Source organism: Balearica regulorum, chromosome 1 (genome assembly GCF_011004875.1).
Source record: "Balearica regulorum gibbericeps isolate bBalReg1 chromosome 1, bBalReg1.pri, whole genome shotgun sequence".
NCBI lineage: Eukaryota > Metazoa > Chordata > Aves > Gruiformes > Gruidae > Balearica > Balearica regulorum.
The window spans coordinates 100,428,968-100,456,334 of NC_046184.1; the positions used below are offsets into that span (position 1 = coordinate 100,428,968).

A 27,367-nucleotide genomic window follows, 5' to 3' on the forward strand; every position below is an offset into this window, starting at 1 on the left:
CTGCAGTATATTTGGTAGGGGCTTTAAATAACTTTTGAGTGGCTTCAAGATCAAAGGAAAGTTGTGATCTCCATACAGACTTAATTAGTAAATGTGTAAAGGGAATGCGAGGAGACATGCATTCTTCAAAGGCCCTTCCATACAGAGGAAAACGTCAGGTGAAGCAAGCTTTGAGATTCCTCTTGTTAGGCAACTCAGTCCTGATTTGCTGAAACTATTGGCCTTTGGCTGTCTGAAAAGTGAAATATGGGATTCATTTCAAGTAGGTGTGTAAATACATTTAAATAAATCATGGGCAAGTGCTTTTCTGGAGCATAACATCATTAAGTACATATGAAATGCTTTCTAGAACTGGAGGATAGTCAGATATTCTGATATTCTCGTGGCATTTCTTTTCATATAGGTCTTGGTGCATGACACCCCTATAAATAGATACTGCTATAAATATTTCAGATATAGAAATAGATATTTCAGATATTTTTGTCATCATTAGAATTAAAATCTAAAAGTGTCGTTACATTCCTGCCTCATGGCATGCTCAGTTGCACCACAAACATACCGATAACAAAGTTCAGTCTCAAAGTATCAGTAAAGCAAGATGAACCGCACTGTGCAGAGCAGATTGTTTGGCTTTTGCAGTGCAAGTACAAGTCCCCATGATCTCATGGTGTGGCACAAAGAAAAGGGGGTTATTTTCTCTGAAGTAATGATGAATGGTTTGCTTCTCTGGAATGTGATGGAACTTGGGAACTTGAATATCCCGTCCATTATTTCTCACCAACGGGGATTCTGTCCACTTCTATGGGATGTGTGAGTTTCTTGAATATTTTTGTGTTCTTGTTTCCCTGACAACTGCAAATAACTCTGAACTATTAAAAAGACAGCTTTTAATACAGCTGTTGGAGGTTATTTTGAAAAATAAGGTGTTTAAGTTCAGAAATACAAACTGTACTGTAATTCTTCAGGCTCTGTGAATGATCTAACAAATATTTTATCTATTCAAGGTGAGTTTGGAGAAGTATGCAGTGGACGTCTGAAGACACCAGGAAAAAGAGAGATACCTGTTGCCATTAAAACTCTAAAAGGCGGCTACGTGGACAGGCAGAGAAGAGATTTCCTCAGAGAGGCTAGTATCATGGGACAATTTGATCACCCAAATATAATTCGCCTTGAAGGAGTTGTTACAAAAAGTAAGTTACTATTAATAGTTTTTTGTTGATTTTCTCATTCTGTGTCTCTTAGTATCAAAATTAAGCATTACTTCTACATTCAGTATGGTTTGCAATTCTCAGAAATTATCCAAATCATAAAGTGACAGCAGATACTGAATATTTTGGGACCGTAATAAGAAATGCATAGCCTATCTGTATTAATTTAGAAATGTTTTGGGGTTTTTTTACTTTTTAATAAAAATCCTTAAAAAGTCTTTACAGGTTCTTATGAAATAGACTGTAGAATTTGCTTATAGGCAAGTGGAATATAGTAGAGAAAACCATAAAGGTAACTGAGTTGGCAACAAAGTCAAATCCAGTTGTAAGGTAGCAGCTACTTTTTTTTTTTTCCACAAGCACTCATTATTTATCTGATTGTGTTTTACTGATTTTGGTACCAGAAGAAATAAATTTCCTATTTTAAAGAAATAAAATGTACATTCTTTTAAACTTACTGTACACTGGCATATAAGCCACTAAAATTCCAAAATAATCTATGAAATGTCTTTACTCTTTATACCTGTTGCAGCTGCCAAGAGATATCCCTTGCTTCTGAAATCTAGCATTTTTAGCAGGATTATGGACTTTTCTGAAATATCTACTTATTTAAGTATTAAGTAAAAGTCTTATTAGCATGCTTGTAATTTCTTTAATGCCAACTTTTTGCAGTAATGAATTACAAAATTCATAAGGTATACTCTTCTCATAATTAATCATTGCCTCAATTAAGCCATGGTGTTTGCTGCTTTGCAGAACTTATATTTTTCTTTTAAAGATAAAGTGTTATGTCTATAAAACAATTATATCCTTTTACATTCACAGTAAATACAATAAATATGAAATGAATATTTCCAGTTTTCACCTTGTTACAATATCAAAAGCTATGTTTGGAAAACACAATGTAGTAGAACAAAGAGGGAAGTATAGCTCCTGAACTCATGTCATTGGAATGGAATTTCAATAGGTTTATGGGATGACCTTGTTCAAATCTGTCTCTCTGTGGTTCTAAATTAAGATGAAGAGGATTTTTTTTTTTTTTTCACACAGTCTTGCAAGGAGAAATTCATTATTATTTAGAAATATTTGATTACTAGACTAACAAAAGCCATTACATTGCAGACTTCTGGAACCGTATGGTTTAGTCTCCTCCATTGATCTCCTGTCAGTAACTTCTCTCTTGACAACAAACAAGAACACGAGTTAACACTGGCTGAGTAGCATTGGAGATCTTTGTCAAGAGATGTAAATGTGTAGGAACTTAATTGCATTTAGCTCCTTGCTCCATATTGAGCAGTATAGCAGCAACTAAATTCCACCAGTCTTCACCACCATGGTCAATTTATGAACTGGTATGACTAGGATCCATGTGGTGGATGACTCAATTCTGAAAAAGGCTAATGCTTGTGATTTATGAACATTGTTTAAATCCAGTTAGATGGTGCACACAGAGTACAGTATAATGTACTTGGCAATGGCATGATTGTTTAATCTTTGCCACATTTATAAATTTTCTTTCTGTAATGTCTCATCATCAGTCTAAAGAGAAATTATGATTGCATTAAGAAAACAGAAACAAACAGATAAATCAATGCTCCAACATTACAGTATTGTTTCTGTTCTACAGGAAAACATTATAGACAACCTTAAGTCAAGAAGTCATCATTAGTAGTTCTGCTTTTCTCTAAGGAGTCAACAAACTGTTATTGGGTTTGGAATGTTTGCTTAGGGGTAATGTAAGAATAGGAGGCATTACTGTTATAGTCACACTGTGCTATAAAAATATGCATCTCAGATATAAAATAAATAGAGAAAGTTTGAAAGAAAATATTTTTGGGTCAGGCAGATTTAAAAAAATAAAACAATTATACAGCAATAATTATAAGATGAAAAAAATACATGAGTTATCAACAAATTTCATGCTAAGGCATGCGAAGTGCAAGTTATATAAAGTGTAAAGCACAAAGTAAGTAGTACAGTACTGCTCTGCTGCAGGGAAGTACCTAGGAGGCAGGCTGAGCAATGGACACACACACTCTACTATGCTCCTTTTTTGCCAGTTACCTTTAGGATGTTGCCTTGCATTTATATGCCCCATCTGTGGTATTTAGAGAATAACATGGCTTCAGCTGGGAGCAGAACACTTACTCTGCATTTCACTAAATGCAGAATCTAGGATTGCACAAGCCAACATGGGACAGAAATTTCCTATAACTAAAAGGTGTGCTGTAAAAGTCAGGCAGGTCTTGTCCTAGCCAGATTATTTATGTAATGATAGCATGATTAAAAGGTGTTTTGTGTTAAAACTTAGATTAGTACCAGCAGAAACTATTTATCTGATGTGCATTACAGTTCCACTAACCTATAACAGCACATCGGATGCAGTAAATTTGATTAATAGATGTGTAATGTTGTTCTTAGCACATGCTTTCCTCTTTGTAACCATTAGTCATTAACTTCTAGCAGTTGCTGATACATATTGCAAGTTTGTAAGCAGTACCTTCCATTACAGTGTCATTGACTATTGAACAAAAAAGAAAAAGGATTTGATTGCAATAAGCAGAAGTGCTGTACCAAGTCAATAGCTATTGACTGCGGCAATAACAAATTTGCCTGTTCATTGCAAATGAGAGCTTTTATCTGCTGCTACCAGCTAAGCAGATGTTAACTTTTAAATGATACTGTTTTCAAAATTGCTATGGAATATGTACTGTGCAGGATGAAAAACTGCTAAACTAAGCCTGCTCAAAAGTAGGTTTGAAACAGAGTTTTAATCCTCTTTCTGATTGCTTCATTTCTCATTTGTCCTAACTGCAATCTCTAATCCCAGAGAGCAATAGGCAGAACAGTTGCTGTAGCACAAGCTTTCTGTTAACAGAGAGTTCATTTCAAGGGCCATTTGCCGGGCCAAGGCAAATACACCGTAGCACAGAATCTGGATCCGATAGTTCACTTGTATTGCTAATCAGAGGTCACAAGGGAAACTTTGTTCCTGTTTGGTTTGTTTTAGCAACACCGTTCCTTGCATAAAAGGTTCCTTATTGCCTCTCAAATTGATGAGAGATGCTTAGACACTTTATAAAAAACATCCATGTTTCCCTTTCAAGTCATATTAGCACAGCGATAAGTTTGGGACCTCTTTTCGGGTGTGTCAGGGCATGCTCAGCTGAGTTGTGAGTCATTGTCCAAGCTGCTGCTATTTCATAAATAGGTATAAGAAAACTACAATTTCTTTCTCCAGCACAAACATATGTAACCAACACCAAGATCTGGGCTATATAGAAGAAAGATGTGTCTTCCACTTCTGTGTTGCAGACTTTCCATAACAGGTCTGTAAAGTAAATTAAAGCTATGCTTACAGCAAGCAACTGCCAACATAACTGTCTACAAGAGACATGAAGAAAATGATCTCTGACTATTGTAACTGTACTGGAAGAAATCATTGGTGTTACACTAGCCACACCAGAATTGATAGTTAGTTTAGCTTGATGGTATCTGACACAATAGTTTAAAATACAGCCCTGTCAGTATTGTGTAATACTGTATCAATGCAAAATATCAATGCTTGCAAGTGCTTTAGTGTAGTCATAATCTTCATTTGTTCCCCTCCCCCTCAGACTTTACCCCAAATAACTTTCAATTGTTAAAATTAATTTCTAAGGAGTTGCTTCCTTTTCTGAACTTTGACTACTGGAGGTTTTGCACATGTCGCTTTTACAAATGGAATTTTTTAAGACATTCATTTTCTTTAATAACTTTATGTATATTGCTATTCTCCAGAAGAATTTTCAAATTAAGCCCTTCACAAAAGGAGGATGAATGAAGACAGCACCTAGATTTTTGGTTCTATGTAAGCTCACATCCCCATAACATTGAGTCTGGGTTTGGAATGACACCTTCAACTACTTTATTGTCTCCTCAGTCTTTTGCTTTAGTGACTTTCAAGTTGTGGATGCGACCGCAGTTCTGAAATCTTCAGTCAGTCATTTGACAGGTTAAATTCAAAGCTTTAATCATAGAGTTTCTTTTTAAATTAATGTATATAACCTGTTCAGTGAAAGAAGAGTCCTGAGGTCAGTGTACCTTGCCTTGTCCATGAGGAAGGCAAAGCAGCAGCATGATCCTCTTTCCCTGCAATTTGCAGTATGTAACTCTTCATATCTGACCCATTTTTCATTTATCAAAAATAAGAGATAACAATGAATTTTATTAGTTTTTTTTAAGTCAAGACATTGCATTCTAGGCCTTTGAGCCCTTAGTGTAATGAAAACTTGCCCTTTTCTCCAACCTGTTAACAGGTTGAGACTGTTAAATGGAGTTCTGAATTCATTTTGGAAGGTGACGTATTTCACAGTACATGTGTTGATTATACACAGCATTGTATTATGCAAAAGGATTGAGGAAATTGTATTATGCAAAAGGAATGAGAAAATTTTCTGGCAGTGTTTGTGACATTCTTACCTTGGTCATGGATGGTGAAATTGTACTCCCAAGAAATGTTATTGTGCAAAGTTTAAATGTTGGCATTTTAAGGGTTAAGTTGGGACTATTTGAAGTAGGCTGTACCATGATAGCTTACAAAATATGATTATGGTTATGATTATACACCCCAAAAAAAGTGACCTACATTACAGTATGTATCATTGATTTCTGAAAAGTAAAACCTTTAGGACCAACAGAAAACATACAATGTTACTAAATTCCACGTTAGCATTACAGTATTGTTTATAACCTACAGTGTAACCAATTTCAAATCTTGACATTTACTTCTGTCAGTAATCTCAGTACATCAGTGAGACGTCACTGGCATCTCCACGCACAGCTGTACTCATTGGAGGCCAAAATGGCTTCAGACTGACCCCTTGAACCCAGCCTTTGCACTGGCAGGCACTTGTACCTGTCTTACCCAACACAGATGCCCAATGCAGGGATTATTCATCCCTGAATATCTTCCATTCTGCATATGGACAGTCCTCTATCACCCAGAGTGGTGGTGAGAGTATATGTATATGTATATAAATGTGTGTGTGTCATATTAGCCAGTGGGCTTACATGGCATTAGGTGTAAAACTGAATATGTCTGATGAAGCATACTGTAGCTGTGCACATAACGATACACAAAACAGCAGTTTTCAATTGTGTTGACACACACGATTTCACACAATTTCAGTTGTGTTATAAATTGTTCAGTAAGTGGGGCTGTAAGTTTAGATGTGGCGCAGTGCCTTTATTCTCCTTTGTATCCTGTTTCAGAGGTAAATATCACAACACATTACTGAGTTCAGTTCTGCTGTGGCCAGCAAATTAACGCAAAAACGGCAACCACCACCCGCCCTGTTAGCCAAATTTGCTAGATGAATTTATTAAAATATAATCCAAAATAAAGAGTTGAAAGTTAGACCTGTGGACATGACTGCTGTAACACGGACAAAACTCAGTATCCATAACCTTCTTGCAAAATAGGTTTCCCTTCATGAAATGGGGTTCAAAGAACATAAGTAATGTTGATAGTACTGAGTTATTTTGACACATGCACATATTCATGTGGATATTTCAGATAACACATACAAACTACCATGCATTCCATTTGTTGAAGGTTGCTGCCAAAAGTTACAATACTTGGTTTTCCTGAATGACACATACTTCAAAGAAATTAGCTCTTAAACCTCTGGAAAAAAATTTTTTTTCTTTTATTCATTACAATTGGAATTTTTTTTTGCAAAAACTAAGGGGCCGTTAAGGTTTCCAGAAGTTCAAGTCAGTCACATTTCTGTGTTCTGCTTTTCTGTTTTACAGCTAGCAAGCTATACATTATAACTATCAACTCTGCTGTCACATCTTTCACAGGACGATAAGCAATGAAGAAAACACATATTGTCAAAGGACAAACAGCTAATATCTTGTTAGCAGCAGCTGAATCTGACCACGATACAGTATCTAACATAACTAAACTTTTATAATTCTACTTTTATAGGTTATGTCTGAGAAACAGGATTTCGCTTTCTTCAGGATCCTTTGCCTTAAGATGTCTGTATTCAGACATGTAGGACTTGACTTTCAAATATATTTAGATGCTTTGATGTGAGCTTTGTGGTTCTAGTAGAAAAATAGGTGACAAAAGTAATTCCTACCAACAGCCATAAAAAGATAAAACTCTTTTAGATAAGAAATGGCCAGACTTTTTTTCTTTTTAAGGAAAAGCGTGGTCATCAATTTGCATAATTAGCATCATTATTACCTGCAAGTGATTGCATTTCCATATATCTTCTGAATAAAGTATGTAATTTCTTCCTCCACCATTAAAGTAGTGAAGAATATGGTGCAATAAGTTAAAGGGCAAGATAGTTATAATGTGGAGGTGATATATGAAGGGCTGGGGCTTTTTTTAACAACTGTAACCAGAAGATTTCATGAATAACAGAGGGAGACAAGATTGCACTGCGCTGACAGGTTTGTTACAACATGGCGGATCTGTTAACCTGTGTAGGAAAACCATATAAACAATGAGGAGATCAATTCTAAAGGACAATTCCAACTGCATTTACAGGTAAGGGAGTGAGGGGGTTAAAGAGTGTGTATAAAGCAATCAATAATTCTGATTCACAAGCTCTGTTTTGTTGATTTATTCTGATAATTGTACATTAATTTCTTAGTCTTTATACATGTGAATGAGTATTGGTAAAGTCCTGTTGCAACTTCGTTGTTGCTAAATCTTTGCTGAGAAGCGAGGTGTGCTCACTGAAATTAATAGCAAGACATGCTGAGTTTGAGAATAATTTATAATGATAGCCAAGAGAGGTTCTGCTGTATTTTAGGACCTAGCAAAGTCAGATTATATCAGAAGCATTATTTGGCAAGCTTCAACCTAATAGTTAAATATTACAGTAGTCTGAAAATGGAAACAGGGTTGTGTCCTTTTAAAAGGCAAATTAAAAAAATGCTTAACTTTGTACTATTTTTCGACAATAAATCATTCTCTTGTAATTCACAGAATATACAGCATTGGGCTGTGAAGGACACCGGGAGGTCACCTTGGCCACCTTCCTGCCCCAAGGCAGAATCAATTATATTTAAACTAGGCTGGATAGATGGTTGCCTATCCTACTCTCAGAAACCTCTCCTGGTGAAGATTCCACAGCCTCCCTGAGCAATCTGTTGAGTGTTTAACTATCCTCATACTTAACCTTCCTAGTGTTAAATTGATTTATTTTTTTTTTACTGCACCTTAAGGCCATTAACTCTTTTCCTGTCTGTGGTGGAACAGTTTGTGCCTTTCCTCTTTGCAGCAATATTTTACATTTGTAGACCATTATAATGTCTTTACTGTCTTCAGTAAATCACCCAGGTTCTGTCAAATCTTTCTTCATGGTATATGTTTGCTAGACCTTTGGTCATTCTTAATGCTTTCCTTTGGACTCTTTCCAGTCAATTAATATCTTTTTTATGGTTTTCAAGAGTGGATACAGTGGATGCTGAGCCTTACCTTCCACTAGCAAGCAGGAAAGAATTATTTTAAATGTAAACTGTGTTACTCATCTTTAAATATGCGTGGGTTTCAATAGCAGCCATTGTTGGGTTTTATTTTGATCTATTGTTACCTATAGATCCTCCTCTGTGAAACAGCTGGCTGCTAGTCTTTCTTCCAGGATGTATATGTGTGGTTGTTTATTGCCTTCTCCATTGACCTGCTTTGTCTTCACAGAATTTTGTTCTATGCTTTCTCACACCTTTCCCTTGCATGCCAAGTCATTTTGCATTCTGCACCTAGTCTCCATGAGCTCCCTCCACTTCAGTGTCTCTCTCACATTTAGAAACACATTCTTAGTTCCAGCATCCCAGTCATTAAGGAGAAAATAGAACAGTAGCAAAAGCCCTGGACTGTGCTATTTGTATCTTTCCAGGTTGACAGTGAACCATTGAAGACAGTTTCCTAGCTGTTATTACCCTAACTGTTCAGTAGTTTCATCAGAACAGGAAAGCATAGTGCACTGTCATCGCTGTGACCGATCTGGTCATGACATTATATGACATTACCGTAACTCTTCTATCTGTGAAACCTATTTGTCACAGGCAGAAATTAGGCTGGTGTGGTATTTGCTCTTGAGAAATGTGTGCAGGTTGTTACTTACCACACTGTCATCTTGTAAGTATTTGCAAATGTTTTAATTATTTTTTCCAGCTCTAAGAAATGGAGTTAGTCTGACAGAGTCCTCTTTCCTTTTTAACGCATTGTGTTGTGGTAAACTTCGTGAGACAAAGCTTGATCAAGTAAAATTGAAACTGATGTGCATCTTGATACTTGCAACTCTTATTATAAAAACTTATGCAGATCAGCAATAGAGGAATGAACTGGAAATCAAATTGTCATTACCACATGCAAAAGTGGTATGTTCTGTTTTATCTTTTCAGTTAATTCCATCTACAGGATATAGACAGGACTTTGTTATATGTTTCAGGGATCATCATGACTGTCATATGCAGGCATATCCATCCACTGGTGCTACCCAGTATTTTGTATGGGAAATACCTCTATAGTACCAGGAGCAGCATTGCAATTTTGGGGAGATGCAGCTTAGTTAAACGCTAGTGGACATTACTTAATTCAAGTGTTACTGTGTCTGGTTGATTAGAAAACCAGAAAAGCTAAAACACTTCAAATTGCAGTAGTTGATTAAAATTAACCTGGAAAACACCTTCTGTCTTAATAACTTAAGTTTTGCAAATTCAACCAAGACCTTTGGATGATGATGTAAATTTCTTGCAAATATAGATTTCTTTAAAAGTTCCATAATGGAGCTGTTGAGTATGATGTTGCAAACAATGAAAATCAAGTATGAATGGTAAGAATCTCAAAAAATGAAATGGGTAATGTATTTGAATTGCCAAGAGAGAGTAAATAGACTAAGCAGTAAGATTGGAGAAAATATTGATGGAATTAGAAAATAGCAAAGCAATGAATAATTGCATAGACACAAGGAATTCAGTAGTTGTTGATTTGGTGTATGTTAGCTATGAAGCGTGGAAGATAAGGCAACTGAATTAGTACAGACATCAATAATAAAAAACAAATCAAACTTAAAAGAATTTCTAGTTTCTTCACTGCAAAGAGAAATTAATTTTATTGAATTTGGCCATGATATAGAAACATAGATGGGCAGTTTCCTGCCACAGAGCAACACAAGAATTAAAACTTTAACCACATTCTTTTGGAGAAACGTCTAGTATATAGAGCACATATCTGTCAAACTTCAAATCACAAGAGTGATTATATCATCTGAAAGGAGGAAATGAAAGTCCTTAACTACACCTAATCAGCACAACTGTGATACTGTAGCCTGGGGATATTTGAGGAGAGTACTAAAAAAAAAGTTAAATCACAGAGTACAATTTAGAATACAAGCTTGTATGGATCATGATGTAATGTAGTCAGGACTGATGTCTCATTGCCTCAGACTATATATGCTTACTACCTTTCTTTCTTTTGTGCTACCATTAATCTCTTAGTTTCCAGTTGTAGTTCTTGTACTACCAGTCACCTAAAGAATGAGAGTGGCAATAAAGCTACTGTGGGCTTCAGTGACATATGATAAGACCTTGTACCAGGAAGACTGTCACAGGGGAATGTATCTCTATATTTTCATGGATTACAGCTGGTTCTTGGTAATAAGCTAACAGAGGTGTCTTGCTTAGGGTAGAAGCCTCATCATATCAGGTTTTACCTGTTCCATGATCTTTTCAGTTAAGATGTTACATTAAGACTGTACTTTTATGGGAGAAATCTAGATTAGATATCAAAATAATAGAGAAAATCTAGTGTTTCTGTCCCATAGCAGATGGTGGGTCTAGATCCATGTCTGATACCAAGGAACACGGCTTCTCCTTGAGGTGACAAGATGAAATATGGGAGACATAATCGTGGTGACTGTTAAGTCTCCATTGTTACTTTTTTAAAAATAACCAGCTGCCATTCTCACTGCTTAACTAAATTCAAACATACATGAGTGTGTCAAACTAATAATATATCCCTGGTACTTTCAATTTGATGCATAGTTATTCTCAGTGTGTTATTTTAATGCTGTCTAAAGTTTGCTTGTGGCTGAAGAGTTATTGTTGACCCTCACAGTTTTGTTTGCATTTTCTCCAATTCTTTGGAGAAGCCTACTGCCTTATAGGTATGAAAGGGTTATTGTGGGGACTTAAAAGTTCATTTATGAAGTGTTTAGAAACCCAGGGGGGCAAGTGCTATTGAAGCCATTCTCATTACAACTAAATATTTTAATAATGCTGATACCTTATTACAGAAGAGTTGTCAAATGTAGGGAATGTTATAAATAATATTAATCTTCTTTAGTCCAATGTATTTGGGGTATTTAAGGATGGAGATATGTCTTAGAACTTCTGGAAACCTCAGAAAATGCATGTCTCCTTAAAGAAAATGGGTACAAGATGATAGCAACTAGATTTTGGTTGTCGTTTTTTTTTTTTTTTGGGCGGGGGGGGAATTGAGATCATAGAATCATAGAATGGTTTGGGTTGGAAGGGACCTTAAAGACCATCTAGTTCCAACCCCCCTGCCATGGGCAGGGACACCCTCCACTAGACCACGTTGCCCAAAGCCTCATCCAACCTGGCCTTGAACACTTCCAAGCCGGGGGCATCCACAATCTCTCTGGACAACCTGTTCCAGTGCCTCACCACCCTCACAGTGAAGATCCAAAAAGTCCTTAAGTAACTTTTTTAAAACCAATATAAATGTCTGTGTCACTACCAAAACAGAGCACAGTTATCAGTGCTTTCGCATATAGAATGTACTGAAAATCTTTATGGGCCAATAGTATTAGTGTTACCATTTTTAACCATGTTATGCTGCCAGGTTCTTGTTGCCAGCTCTCTGAGTCAAAGAAAGCCCTCACAGAAGAAACAAGAGAATGCATTGTGTAAACATTCCCTAGTGCACCTAATATGTGGAGTTAGATAGATCAGCTTGTATGCTCGAACTTTGATTGACTGGATGAACGTTTGAGTCATTACAAAATTTGTGATGAAACAGAACATGCAAGACCAACATCAGTGATTAATTGAAGGGGGAATGCCAGCAATGCGATACAGGTTAATACGTAAGGACAAGTTATGGTCCTTAGATTTACCTAGAGTAAGAAAGAACCTTGTGATCAATCTCCTGTCACCCCAAAATAGAGAGACCATCAGACCTAGGGAACTGCTAGTTCATCAGGTGTTACGGAAGTGGTTGTACAGATGTCACACGTGCTCTGTTGTATAAACCTCTGCCTCAAGCCTTTACTACAGTTCTAAGGCTCCTACCTAAATTTCTAATGGAAAGCAACAAGTTTGACATATCTTTAACAGTAGATTCATATGAAAAATATGAATTAAAATATGGATTAGTAATTTTCTCATATAAATGATCTGATAGTATATTTTATGGAGACATGAGAGTAGGATGTGAGGAAAAGAAACCTTTGGTTATTTGCAACATCATATTTCTAATGCAAGGATTGCTATATATAAACAACTACAGTTGTATCGTGCTTTAACCTGGCCAGCAGCTAAAACAACCAAACAGCAATTTGTTCACTGCCCACTCAGTGGAATGGTGCAAAAAATCGAAAAGAAAAAAAAAAAAAAAGGTAAAACTTCTGGGTTGAGATAAAGACAGTTTAATAGGACAGAACAGGAAGACAATAATAGTAGTAGTAGTAGTAATAATTTAATATTGTATTGTTGTTGATGTCATTATTATCATTATAAAAGAATATAACAAGTGATGCACAGCACAATTGCTCACCAACTGAAGCTGAAGCTCAGCTAGTTCTCGAGCCAACTGCCTCCCAGCTCACCACCCAGTTATATGCCGAGCATGATGCGATATGGCATGGAATATCCCTTTGGCCAGTTTGGGTCAGCTGTCCTGGCTGTGTCCCCTCCTAGCTTCTTGGGTGCCCCCCCGCCTTCTTGTTGGCAGGGCAGTATGAGAAGGTGAAAAGTCCTTGACTGCACGGCAACAACTAAAAACATCTGTGTGTTATCAACATTATTTTCATCCTAAATCCAAAACACAGCACTATACCAGCTGCTAGGAAGAAAATTAACTCTATCCCAGCTGAAACCAGGACAAGTTGTGATGCTTTGGATGGGACAGAAAGAGAGCAGAAGAGAAAAGGAACTTCTTCAGAAGGAGGTAATACCAGTTTGTTTTAGCAAACTGCAGACAGGTTTCTCTGAGTAAGGAAGAGTTTCTCTTTATCTCAAACCAGACACATCCTCCTCACACAGCAATTAAAGCACTTGTATGGAATATCACCAGCTGGGACATGCTTCCCACGTACAGATTATTTTTGCAGCGTACATAAGTAAAAGCTGCTGAAAGTAACCATTTTCAGTGATTAGCAAGAAATCTTTGCATTTGGAAGCGGAACAGTCATATTATGCAATGAAAATCTGTTCAGACTTGTTTGAGTTATAGTCTGTTGAAAAGTGCCACGTGTTTTCTGTATTCTGCTCTGGAGAGCAAGTGAGAACTTTAATGACAGAGGTTTGCAGTGAACACACACCCACATGTTTTGCTTCCTGATGTCACTCAGCAGTGCAGCTCCAGCCAAGGTAGATAAATTATTTCTGCTTCCACCATTCTTCTGTCACTATCACCAACATTCACACAATCTAATACCATCATTTTAATAGAGTTTTCATCTGTAAACTCTTTATTCAGAATCTATTCACTCAGCCCATCACTATGTTCTTTGTATATTTCTGACCTCCAAAATCCTTTCTTTACTTCCTCCCTACTGTGAGTCTTGCTGTATCCATTTCACAGACTATCATTATCTTCCTGATTCTTAATACACACATAGTTCGGGTTCCAGATGAATAAATAATTTACATGCAAACTGTCTGGGATCCATTCCAGACTGAAGTATTGGTTGGAAGTACAGTTTGCGAAAAGTACTGTTCCTTAAATCTTACAGTTCTTCACAGATAAACATAGCCTTGGCACTGCTTATAAATCAGGAGTAGAAGATAAAACTGTTAAGGAGGACACAGTTGAAAGAGAGAAGCAATGTGGGGGAAAGATATATTTTTTAAAAAACACATTTTAAAGATGGCGTGAGTTTACAGAATATTCAGTTTAAGTATGTTCTTAATATAAGCACAAAACGCTAAGGACAGTCCTGTAAGCACATTTTAAGAGGCAAATGTATTCAGGCTGACATTCCAGAGTAGATTCGTGACCACATCAGTCAGTAAATATTGTCATTTTTTTACTAAACTTTAACAAGGTAATTTCTACTGAATAAAATTTGAAAGTAAATAAGTTTAGCTGATAATGATTTCACTTCAATATTTCATCTAGAGAAGTATAGTACAGAATTTTCATAATAGTGGAAATCTGAAACAAGCTACTCTATTGTTGCTAGAATTCACATAAGTGATTTCCTGTCTTCCTGAAACAACAGAAACTTGTTCATTTTTTCCTAGACTGATAATAACTTACCTACTTTGGAAATGAGTCTCCACTCTTTCTTTTTTCTTCTTTTTCTTCCTCTCAGCTGTAGTTGAGTACATTCTTCAGCATAAAACACTGTTTTGCTGATTTAGATAAGATTGGCAATTTAATTCCAATCTTCAATGAATGCCTTTATAAGCGTTGAAAAATGTGACTTCATGACCTGTTTAAACGCTGACTGCCCAATATTCATCTTGCCGGAATCACTGTTGCCAAAATTAGCACAAGGAAGATCAGATGAGAGAGGTTTTACCTCATGGCATTCACCCTTAGCACCAAGTCATCTTTGAGCTTGAGAGAAAAATCCTCTGAATACACTGATATCCAGAAAAAGATAATTAGCAAGCACAGTTAATTCTCTTTGGCCAGTAGCATTTTCTTAAAAAAAAGAAGCAGAATGCCTGTGCATATGCCAAAGCCCATGAGATAGCTACAGGAGCTGCCTGCAACCTGGCTTCTAACATGGGTTATCAGATGTGGGCTGGGACACCTTCAATGAGCCTATGCATGGAGGGGGTTTTTTATCTAGTATATAGATTTGTAAATGTAAACCAATATATAATACAATTCTAATCAAAGAGTTCATCTGAGTCACAGTAATGATAATGATAGCGATCTTCCTACTTCTAATCTTGGCATCACTTATTTGAGGGAGTTACTTGGTGTTGGTAACCAAGAAGAAAATCAAACCTTTCTACTTAATTTCCTTGATATTTGTGAAATGTGAATTGTGAACGAGATGGATATGAATAGTGAAAGGAATCCTCACCGCCAATATATACTCTACCTTTGTTCAACAAAAAAATCGCTTTTTCTCAATTGGCTTTTTGGAACTTCACCCCCAAGTGTTTTTCTCAACTGAAAACAGTGAATCTTTTCCAATGATACTAACTGCTGTCTAAAAGTGGAGAGCATTTATCTTCTACTCTTTGTTCATACTGTTACAGGCTAGCAAGGCTAAAAGAGTAGATAATCAGAGCTTTAACTGCAGACCCGCAGAATTGACAGGGGTCTGCATGAATACATTCATCTTCAGATGTCACCCATGAAAAAACATTTCATTCATTAAATTAAAACTCACTGCAATTTTTAAACATAAAGTTCAAAATTAAAACCTATTATCTCTCTTTTTATGGAAATACCATGAAAAAGAACATCTGAAAACTTAAAAACCCCTGAAACTTCTTAACTGTCCCACTTCTAAAACCCCATCAACATTTCACGTGGGAGGTTCCTGTCTTAAAGGATGAAGAATTCCATGTCATAGCAATGCTCAGATTTTACTCAGGATCTTTCCTTCCAAAATCACGAAAATTGGGTGATCAAAAGACAAGGAAAGGTCTTTTGGACCAGGAAAATCATATTGCTAATTATGAATGGGCTAATTGTTTCCCCAAATCATCATGTGTACAAAATGAATCACAAAGGGTTTCACCGATGTTGCAGGCATTGTTTTTTCTGTCATGAGAACTATAATTTTAAAGTATTTTGTTTCCAGTTAATTTGATAATACATGCATGATCATGAAATCCAAATGTACAGCACACAGTGCTTAGAACAGCATTCTAGGTATCATACATAACTGTAAATACATAAAGATTTCCAAGTTCTTGTTTAGCATTGTGCTAAAGCTATTTTCAGTTTAAGCGCTGACTGAAAATATTTATTTAATAGACAGCTTAAACATACACAGATTGTTTTATCCCATAACAGAAGCACAGTATTTCCAATTACTATTCCATTAAGACTACAAAGATCATTCAACACAACAGTTGTTATTGCTGTTACAAGCCTTAATCATATTAAGGTGTGACTGTTGTCACACCAGTCTTCTCAGCAACCAGAACTTCAGTGTGCATTGACATTTAACACATCACAAAATAAATGGCTATAGTGTTTGTAGAACTCTTTGCAAGCAATTCTCTCTTCTCCCCCCCCCCCAAAAAAAAAATAAAAAAATTGCCTGTTTGTCTAGAAGCAGCAAGGGAAATTAAATTAGATGTTAATATTCTCCCCAAATATTCTGTAACTTCCATCAGTTCCTCCTTAGGAACTGTAAGCTTCTTTCAGCCTTTGCTTTTTCTCCCAGAGAAGTTGTAAGTAAAGCCAAAACTTGCTATAATTGGGATTTTTCTAAAATAGTCTCATTCTATGTAAATATTACTAGGTCTGGATTTATTCCCATCCGCCAATCAAGAAATAAGAGAACTCCAGCACTTCACGTTCATAGGAAAGCATTGTCTTTCACAAGGATCTCAAGGTTAAACTCTTCAGGGTTGGAGACGTGAACAGCTGCTTTGCCATACCAAGTATTTGTTGTCTTCATGTTTCCTGTAAATTTAAACCTGGAGCAGAGATTAGGGGACTTGATATAGAAAAGCAGGCCTTTTCAACTATTTTCACCAAGAACTATGTTATAGTGATCTACTTCTCAGAAATGAGGCCAAAACATGTGGATACTTTATTATTCCCAAACCAGTAAAATTAAGGAAATTCAGAGTTAAAATCAAACTGAAAAGTAAACTTAACAAAGCATAGAAATCAATAATCCAGACACCTGAACTACTCATTGTGCTATCATGCAAAAACCTCACAGTGAAAATAAGCAAAGCAGCATTTGTAGAAAACAGGTCCTTTTTTGTTACTATTACTTATTGTCACTGGAGAAGAAAACAGAAATGTTTTCGGACACACACGCACCCTTCTTCAGATTATTTTGTTGAGCCCAGGTGCCGCAGAGCTTCCCTGCTCTTCCCAAAAATACTGCTTGGATACTAAGAGAGACAAACCTCTGGGTTTGTATAGTGTTTGCACAAGGCCATCACAACTCCAGCAGTGCTCCTGTCATGGCAGCGCCTCTGTCCCCACACTGGACCAAACAAAAGCAGCGCTGAGTCTCCCTTAGCCTACGGGCAGGGGCAGAAAAGGAAGAAGCGTTAACATTCAAGTTGCCTCATGTGTTTCACAATACACATTGCAGGAACAGGCTCAAGGTCACTGAAGTACATCAGTGTACTTCACTGTAGATGACTGGTTAAACCGTAAGTCTGCTTTTTGACGGAAATTCCCATTCTTATTTAAATAGTATATATGACTAATAAACAAGGGTTACAAAAATCTTTACAGCAGTTCTTTATATTTTAAATGCAGGTTGCTGCCGAATACTAAAAATCTCAGATCAGGCTCTTCAAAATCATGGCACAGTCCTAGAATAACAAAATACTACAAACTATTCTAGGCTACCTAATCTTTGGTTTTTCTAAGCATCATAGAATGTGTTCATTTTGTACTTCCCTGCATTTCTACTGAAATTATTAAAACTCTTTTTTTAAGAAAGGCTTAAGAAAGCCAGCCAGAACATATGAATGGATTGAGTATGCAGTTGTTTGTCACAGCTAGGCCAATACAAGGCAGGTAAATATGTACCCAAATCTCTTCCAAACCTCTGTGTTAACGTCTTTCCTCAGCTCTTCTGTCCCCCCTTTTGCTTGCCACTTTATTTTCTACATAATATCTCCATACACGTTTTTCCTTCTTCCACATATATGTATTTCACCTCTCTTCTCCTTTTTCTAATAAGTATATCTGATCCAAAGCTTTTAAAAAGAGCCTTTTAGGAACTTCTAGTAAGTTTTGCCATTGTTTGTAACTGAAAACTGATTTGTCAACAAATGTGCAATATTCTGTTCCCTGAATTTCTTAGCATTGTCTTCTATATGTGTGTTATTTCCTATTTCTCTTAGGGCACATCTGCACCACAGCTATTTTGGTTACGGCATTTTGTGGTAAGAGTCTACTGCATCCTATTGTTTCCAGTGATCTGATGGCTCTCTTTAAGAGCCATTTGTGAATCTGGGCTCATTGAATACTTTGGGAAACTGCTGCACTTCTCAGAATAATCACCTAACTATAGGCAAGATACAATTTCAGTCCTATTGAGAATAATGGCAGCTGACTTTTGAAAAAGGGCAGTCCTGCTGGGGATGTTGTGCAGTAGGATGTTACTCTTCAGCCCTTTCTGAGAGAGAAACTTTCTTATGCAGAACAACAGGGGAAAAATGACCTTTTGTTCTAAAATAAAATTTTCAAGTGCATACAATCTCTCTAAGATACAGCAAAAGGAGAAATTTTAAGCATCTGTTATTCCATTTTTGAGACTGTTCAGAAGAAATATATGATGCAGTTTGTTCGATTTCTTAGACAGCTTTTCCTAAAGTGTGTTTTGATTGAAGGTAACCAACCTGCTTACAAATACTCAGAAAACCCTTTTAGTAAGTAATGCTTGTAATTTGGGATGAGCTGAGTTCTTGTTTTAAATGCACAGCAGAGTTTAGTCTTGGATGAAATCCCCAGCAGTGGCTGTGTGACAGCACCCAAAAAAATGAAGTAACTGATCACTCTTGGATGCATGGTGTTGCAGTCAAGTTCCTGTTGACCCTTCTTCTTCAAGCCACTTTCCTGACAGAACTAAAGTTAAATCTGGGTCATCTTTTGAAGTGAGATGCTGAAACCCAGTGAAATGAGATAGTTGCTCTGAGGCAGACAAAAGGAGCTCTGGATTATTGCAGGTGCATGGGTGGCTGCATCGCAGACTGAGAAGGTAGCTGAAGGTCATTGCAGCTCCCTTCTAAACAGGACATACCATTTTTCCTTTCCTTGGGCACGTGTCAGGGAGACAGTATATACCCATGCCACACCCTAGGACAAAAGTGATGCTTAGAATTAATCTCTAATCTTAAGAACTAGCAAGAGCACCCAGGTTTTGTAATAGAGACCTTGCTTGGATGACTGTTCCAAACACAGATTGCTCTCAACTTCAATGTTTAGACACTGCTTTGTATTTGAAATTGTGAAAATTCATTATCTGAAGAGGTTCTGCCAAATAATTCCCTACATTGCCTAAGTTCCAGACCTTAAGTGGAGCAGAACAGGTGCAAAGGTCTTTTGCTGGTTTAGATGTTGACATGAGTTCCTTCAGAAGGAATTCTAGTCTCATTAGTTAAAAATACCACAGCAAGCAGGGCTCAGCTGCATCCCTCCAGCAGTAGTTTATAATTTGTTTTCCCGTTTCTACTATTCCTATACCTTGGCATCTTGCTAAATCTACTAACATAAATGATATAATTTCCATTTTAGTTGTTCCCTTGGAGATGTGTCAGGAAATGACTATTTCTAACTTAATTAGTCAGTGTCTACCTGGTAAATGAAGATGTTCTAAGTTTTACATTGGCTGCATATTTAAGATATTTAAGTATTCTAATAGTACTTTCTACTTTGAGTTAAGATTCCAAACTCTATACTTTACAACAGGGAGATTAAAAATTCAGGCTGCTTTAAAAGTTGCTCAGACAAAGGCAGTTAAATACCTACAAAATGACAGAATTATTTGTGACTGCTCTGGGATGATGTCATTTACTCGAGTGAAATCGGGGGGGGGGGGGGGGGGGGGGAATTACACTACCTTTTAAAAATTTGCAGCTGAACATTAGAGTACAATTTTCCCTCCGCATAGCAAAATGTATTTCATACAGGTTTTGGGTTTACTAGCTTAGGTACCAGAGAGCAGAATTTAGCCTTGAGAAGTTTTCGTTGTGTTATTTGCAAGGTAATGGAAGTATTCCCATGATTTGGTCGGACTGGATGACCTCCAGAGGTCCCTTCCAGCCTCAACCATTCTGTGAGTTTGTGATTTCAATAGGAGTAAGCACAATCATTTTTGTTAATTGTTGTTGTGCTCTAATATTTTGAGATAGGTATTGCAAAATGTTGTTTAGTGATCTTAAAAATCAGATTTTCCTAAGACATATAAGTTACGTGAGTAAAAAATTAGGCATATAACTCTATCACCTTTGCTTGCATCTATCAAAAAGCTCTAAAGTAAATTGTTAAAAGCATATTCTAAATCTCCAGATTAGTGCATTCAAAACAGTTAAAATTAATTGTATATATCCGTGCTTTCTAAATGTACTGAAAATATGATCCTACAAATTCATTAGGGATAAATTTTAGCCTTGCTTCTGATCTTTTTTTTCATTCCAAGTCAAGCCTTTTGAATGCTCTACAAAATCTGACATCATAATTTGAAAGTTTTATAAAGCCGTTCCTCATGAAAACCTTCCATATGTTCCCCCATAAAAGATTATGAAGTTATGTGCAATTCCTGGTGGTCTAGGAAGGATAAATCAATAAAATCATGTGAGAGAAAAGTCGACCGGTTTTCAGTGCTTTCCGTAATGGATATATTACAGATAGTTTGGGGGAAAAATGCTCTAACCCTTCTAGCTTCCCTGAGGAAACACTAGTAACAATAAAAAGGTGGTTTTATTTTAGAATGGAAGGTGCTCGTAGCCGAAGCCAGCCTTCTCCCAGACATTGAGTGATAACATTGGATAATTCCCCTATTCAGAAGCAGAAAAACTCTTTCTACATTCTATTCTCTAGTATTTCATTACTAAATGTTACAGTCCCGCCTTCCTGAGAGTGCAGTTAGGAGTGAAAACATCCTGAGGTCATTGAGTTGCTTCCTGCCAAACTGAACACAGAAGCTCATTATAGCCCTTTGACTCGCTTCCCCAAAGCCTTCATCCGCAGAGTTCCTAAGAAATTTTTCTTAGCTGTATTTTACTATCCCTGTATGAAAAGCATGAAGACAACTGACTATATAGTAACAAGTATCAGTGGGGGTTTTTACATTAAATACACTAATTGCGCATTTTTCCTTTTTTTCAAATTCTAAACAAAATCTATGGGAAAAGAATAACAAACTAAAGTCTTCTTTTGATAGTACTAATGAAGAGATGGTGCTAGTAAGAAGAAATAACTGACAGTAATCGTGACCTCTCTCGAACACCTCCTTCTAGTTTATTAAATTAAGCAGCAAAAGAGCTCCTTTTGAATTTCAAGCTGTTAGATGCCCAAAAGTACACAGCACCTGAAGTGGTCAATTCCACCTATGGAAAGCATTGGTTCAGCTTAAAGTATAATAAATCAGAAAAAACAACAACAAATAACAGGGCTGAAGAGCAGTCTGCATCTTCAGTAGGCTTTCTAATAACCTACTTCAGCCAGGTTGTAAGACACAGTGCAGAGACCGTAGAAATCACCTTTAAATCCTTTTTAAAAGCAAATTTCCACAAGATGCGCTAAGGTCCTAGAAGTACAATTGCTATAGTTAAAAAAAAAAAAAAGTGTTTAGTTTGCTCCCAGCATGGCTGGGGAACCCTGGCACAAGCTGATGGCCCTGCCTGCCTGTACCTGCGTGATTCAGCGGCTTCGCATCTCTGTGAGTCCTGCGGGGGGTCTAGAGGCTGCCACGGCATCGGCTCAAGTGCTGCTGATGGTAGTGGGGCAAGGAAGGCGGCAGCTGGCGAAGAGGAAAGGGTGGGATGCAGACCCCTGCGGGCGACCGGCGCTGTGCTGGCACTGTACTGCGTATGGGAGCAAAACTGGTGGGAATGTTTGCACTCAAGTCAGCAGACATCAGTCTTCTGGTGGAAGTCTCTGTGAAGTGTCAGCAGCAAAAATAATGCTGACATTATTAACATTTCTCAGCTTGCTCAATGCCTGAGATTTTTAAAGTGCAAGTTAGTTCGTTCCTTTTAAGTGCTTTTTGCTATAGCTTACAAGGGCACCTCCAGCCCCCATTGCAGGAGAAGTTATATGTTTCACACTAGTCCATTTTGTTTTACCCATGTTGCACCGGGTGTGTTTTGTGTCATTCTGTCCATCCATCCAACCATCCATCTGGTCAGTGCTTTTGTTGAGACGCATGGCAGAACTTTCTCTCCTTTGCAGATCTGGGACTCCTCAGCACAGTTGCGTTGCCACTAGCCCTGGGCTGTGGGATGTGCCTTTGGTGTGGCAAGAAATTGCTGTTCCTTCTGGCTGGCCATGCTGATGTGATGCAAGTGCTAATAAATGTGTGTGAATTAATGGATGTGCTCTGGAGCTGAACTAAGCACGTGTGTTTCCTTTACCCAGCTATCTACTCTTGCCCTTCTGCTCTGTGCGATAGTACGCTACTAAAACCATGCCAATTTAGGATGCTACACCAGTGATTTCCCTATCAAATTCTACCATTTGTGGGATGATATTCCCCCTGGAATGGCAGATGAAGGTGGAAGGCAGGCTAATTGATTCAGCACTCCCCCACTGCCTCTGAGCACAGGCACTTAGCTGTAATAATTGTGAAACAGAAGAATTTATGCTGAGTTATAAACTGGTATCGCAGAACTCAGTAAATGGTGTATACTTCATGAACTGTCAGCTATTCAGAGCATTGCCATATATTTTTGCTGTTTCAATGCACATTTCCAACTAATATCTGTAACTAATGTAGTTTCCCATGTTAAGGTGGCATAATGTTCATAGTGTATAGCTATGTAGGGGGCAGAGGTTGGGTTTTTTCTCAATAAATCCATGTGTGTACGCTGCTAAATAACAGCTGTATTTCAGGGCACTGAGGAGTCATGGCTTAATATTCATGTCTCCTTTTCCCAGTTTAGATCCAGTAAGACCTTATACTAAAAGCTCTTCTCATTAGTGTAACTGAACCCACTGCAAAAGTTAGTGTTAATTTTTAGACAAAACAACAGAAAAGGTGTAAAGCACTAGTCCATGTATGGTGTGCACTGACAGAATGGCGTTTCTCAAGAAAGTTGGTTAACTAAAGAAATAATATCCTAGCATCTTGAAAGTGTCCAGTGTGCTGCTTTAAAGAGATTGTTTAAATTAAGCATTAAGATTTCTACTGCTAGCATACACCTGTAAAAAATGAATATTGCTTTTGCAATTTGAAGATTAAAGCAGCAGGACATAAAGTAGCAGGCACATTTTTGGTGGACTTTTTCTTTAGCTAAGCATGATTCCAATTTGGAAAAAGAGGAGAGACTTCATTGTCCAATAAAAAAAAATTGTTCAGATAGAAGGAAATGCAATACTTCTTCTTTGATTTCCACACAGAAATTCTTAATATTTCTTAGAAGCTGGTGTTTTCTCTTTAATATCGTGTTCCCACCTCCCTTCTTTGTTGTGTTAGCAAAGAGCTTTCTCCCTTTCTGTCTTGAACACTTTTTTTTTTTTTTGCAGATTTTCTTTCAAATATTTCATGAATAATATTTATTGAAAAAAGTAAAAATTTGAGTAAGATTCTAAACTACAGTAAATGCCCAAAGCTCTTATGAAACCTCTGTCCTTCTGGTGGAGATTGATGGGACTTATGAGAATTAATTTACTTTCCCAACTACCTCCAATGATAATCAGCTTCCACATATATAGCTATGTAATAAAGTTTCAAACCCTTATTTACATTGTCCAGGCAATTGTACCACAAGCACCCATTTGTTCATTCTGGGGCATATGCTGTATTTTAATTTAGGACCATGCATGTTTTTAGATGAAGCAACTTGCAACCTCTCCTTTGCATTTTTATGTCGATGGATACTGATCAGGGCTGAATGTTATCAACCTTGTCCTTTTCAGAAGCTGCTTGTGGACTTCTAGAAGAGACTGAATGAGGTCTCATTCTCGTAACTCTGTATGCTACTTAATCAGAGACGTTTTTGAGGTGACAGTAGACTATTTGGATGGGATTCAGTTGCCTAAAATGACACTAGGTACCTACTCTTAGGTACCCAACCACTGCTTTGCCTCTTACTGCCAAAGAGTGCAAATCTCCTGCAGATCTTGTCATCTCTGCCACTCAAGTGTGAATGTCTCAGATTTTCTGGAGCATCTCAAATGACACAAAGCATTTACGCTTAAGCAACTGAATCCTACCTTTTAAGTGTGAGAGAAAAACATTATTTATATGTATTCTTCTAGCTATTTGCTGCTTCTAAAGCCTCGATAACTTTAGCTCTCTAGCTCTCAGTATTCACAGATTGTACTGCTCCAAAATTTGCTGCTCCTTGTTTTTATTTCTGAATACGTACAATAAGTGAAATAAGTGAAATAAATTTGGTTTTGTCTTCATTGCTTTCTATAACAAAGTAACTTATTGTAAGACTGCTAGGAAACTTGAGTAATTTGCCATTTAACACCATTTAGATGTAGGAAAATGTCAATGGTGAAGCTCAAGCTGTTTGGCTTTTATGAAGGTCTGTACATATGGCATGTGACTCACAGTGGGTGTACTTTATGGTTGGTATAATTCATATTTTGAAACAGAGAAGCAAAGTTTTATTTGAGAAGTCTTCATATGTTCATTATTTAGCCTTCATGTTTTAAGATGCTGTTTAGTAGCAAACATCTTGGAGTTAATGGAACAGTTTTCCCTTTTAAAATTGAATTTCTTTGTATTGCAGTCTGGACTCTCCATCCATGATCACTTCTGAAAATTCTTTAAAACGAAAGCCATGGAATTTGGAAACACTTTTACAAGAATGCCAAAGGCCTTTCTGGAGTGGCCAGAGGGAAAATTTTTATGCCTTATCTTTAGCCATCACATATAAAAATACTGCATCCAGAACACTAATTAAATTAATTCTTTTTCCACAGACTGCAGCAGGTCTCATAATAAATTTAAAGGGCAAGTGTATTGAGGAGAAACAATGGAACTCTTGCTTGAAAATACAAGAGAAAAATTCAAAGCTGTCTTAGGCTACTTTAAGTTCAGCGAATACATATGTGTGTTTTGAGGCTAAATTTTCCTCATTATATTTTTATTAGTTAAAAAAAATCACAACTGTTGCACAAATTTTAAGAGGGCCATTTATTTTTCTCATTTCTCATCTCATATATAAATACTGAGATGTTTTCTATCTCTTAAAAGAACAATTATGAAATACCTGCAAGATGATGAAAACAAACTTGACAGTGCCTAAATTTTTGGATGGATGCTTGCTTGGTGTACTTGCAAAAACACATAAATCATTCTGATCGTCAGTTTAAATGTATTGCAAGGTGGGAGAATCTTGACTCTGTGCTTTTAAGCAAGACGTGTAGAGCTCTGGTTTCAGATCCATCTTTGATGCTGGCATTCACTGAGCACTAACACAAGCTAGCTGAAAGGATGTCTCAATCTCTACATACACTGAAAGCTGAAACAGTACATCAAATGACAGAGAGTCCTTATTTATCATCACTATAACAGATATGTCACAAGTACTTACTTTAAAAGAGGTGGATGAGATAATCATTGTTTCCAGAAATAAAACTGTACATTTAGGCAATGAGAAGAAAATAAAGTTTATTACAATGAAAGTGTAAAATGTGTTAGGCTTCTGGTGAGAGCCAAGCAGAAAGGGACCGTGTCTGTACTCTTGGCTTTTCCCTGCATCAATATATTGACAGGTGTCAGGAGATGCGATAGAAGCTCTGACTGATGTAGCTGCCCTGACGTAGAAGTCAGTAATGTAGCTGCAAATTCTGGTTCCCCTTCTCCCCTTGCTCAACATGACTTTTGTCAGGTGGTTTATCAGATGACTTTAAAATACTGGTATAAAACACAGCTTTGCTGGTATAGCTTCACCTCTACTGGTCTCTCTTTGATTTGTATACAAAACTGTACAATACCTCTATGGAAGAGTCATTTGGTATGCATTATGAATATCCAATAAGTGTAATGTGCCTTTAAAAGATCACATTTTTCCATTCCTCCTAGAAGTGCTGGAATTCTCCATTTGCAAAGTATGCAGAAGACAACCTCCTTCTGGTTAAAGCTGTGTGTTGTATGACTTGGTTAAAAAGCAAACAAAGACTTTTAACTGCTTTTCATAAGATCTGTTCCAGTGAAACCACTGTTAACTTTGCAGAGATTTGGTTATTCTTTCTTTGAACAGTCAACTTCTTTTATCAGCCAAAGAACAAGTCATTTGATTAATGATCATTTTTATCTCTTTGAAAGGATCCTTTCCGACCATTGGGGTGAAGTCTCTTTCGAGATTCCTGAGGGCGGGATTTTTAAATAGCATCCTGGCCTCACATCCAGTGTCAGGGGGTGGATCTTTACCCCCCAGCATTTCCTCTGGTAGGTATTCCAGCCTATTCTCCCACATCAATTTTACCCTTCACCCTTTGCCCCATCTCTCCACACATCTTAGGGAAACAAAATTTGGTATTGATCAGACAGGGAGAGTAGACATCCCTACCAGTAAAGAGCCAAACTGAAAAGAAATGGAAAAGATAAATTACTTTTCAGGAGCTAGCTATTTTCCTGAATCAATGTATAGGCAAAATTGTGAGGGAAACTGATCCGTAGTTAAATGGTCACCCTAAACATTGGAAGAGAAGGCCTGGTATCCTCGAATCATGCGCTTCATGAAGCATGCCCATGTGCACCAGGGAAATTTAACTTTAAAAATGCCTCTATAAAATCCCAGGTTTTATGTGACTCTGTGACTCTTCCATAAAAATTTACATTCCCTTACCCAAACATGGGAGCAAAACAAATTTGGAAAGGCAAAATTTAATTATTTACTGATACAGTGTTTAAATCCTTTGTATGCTCCTGTAGTTGCAACTTGTATCTAATGAAACCCCCCCTAACATTTTTTAAATAACTTCTATCACAATTTGAACTACTATAATTCTCTTAAAATGAGTGAGAAAACCCCATCGCTTGTGTTGCCAGCACAGTATTCTGCACAGCTGTATGATGGCACGAGGGACCCCAGAGGGTTGGCGTAAGGTTGAG

The 27,367-nt window shown here is 37.1% G+C and overlaps 1 protein-coding gene across 10 annotated transcripts in view; it reads left to right on the forward strand.

Annotated features, from left to right (window-relative positions):
* Positions 1-27,367, forward strand: part of EPHA6 (EPH receptor A6) — a 511,564-nt gene that overhangs the window by 401,041 nt on the left and 83,156 nt on the right. For 8 of the 10 annotated variants that reach the window (XM_075768293.1, XM_075768260.1, XM_075768301.1 and 5 more), the window contains 2 exons: positions 1,005-1,190; positions 26,579-26,701. In XM_075768293.1, coding sequence (XP_075624408.1) covers positions 1,005-1,190; positions 26,579-26,701 — 309 coding nt within the window. The remainder of the gene's footprint in view (positions 1-1,004; positions 1,191-26,578; positions 26,702-27,367) is intronic. The other 2 variants (XM_075768276.1, XM_075768333.1) reach the window with 1 other exon arrangement.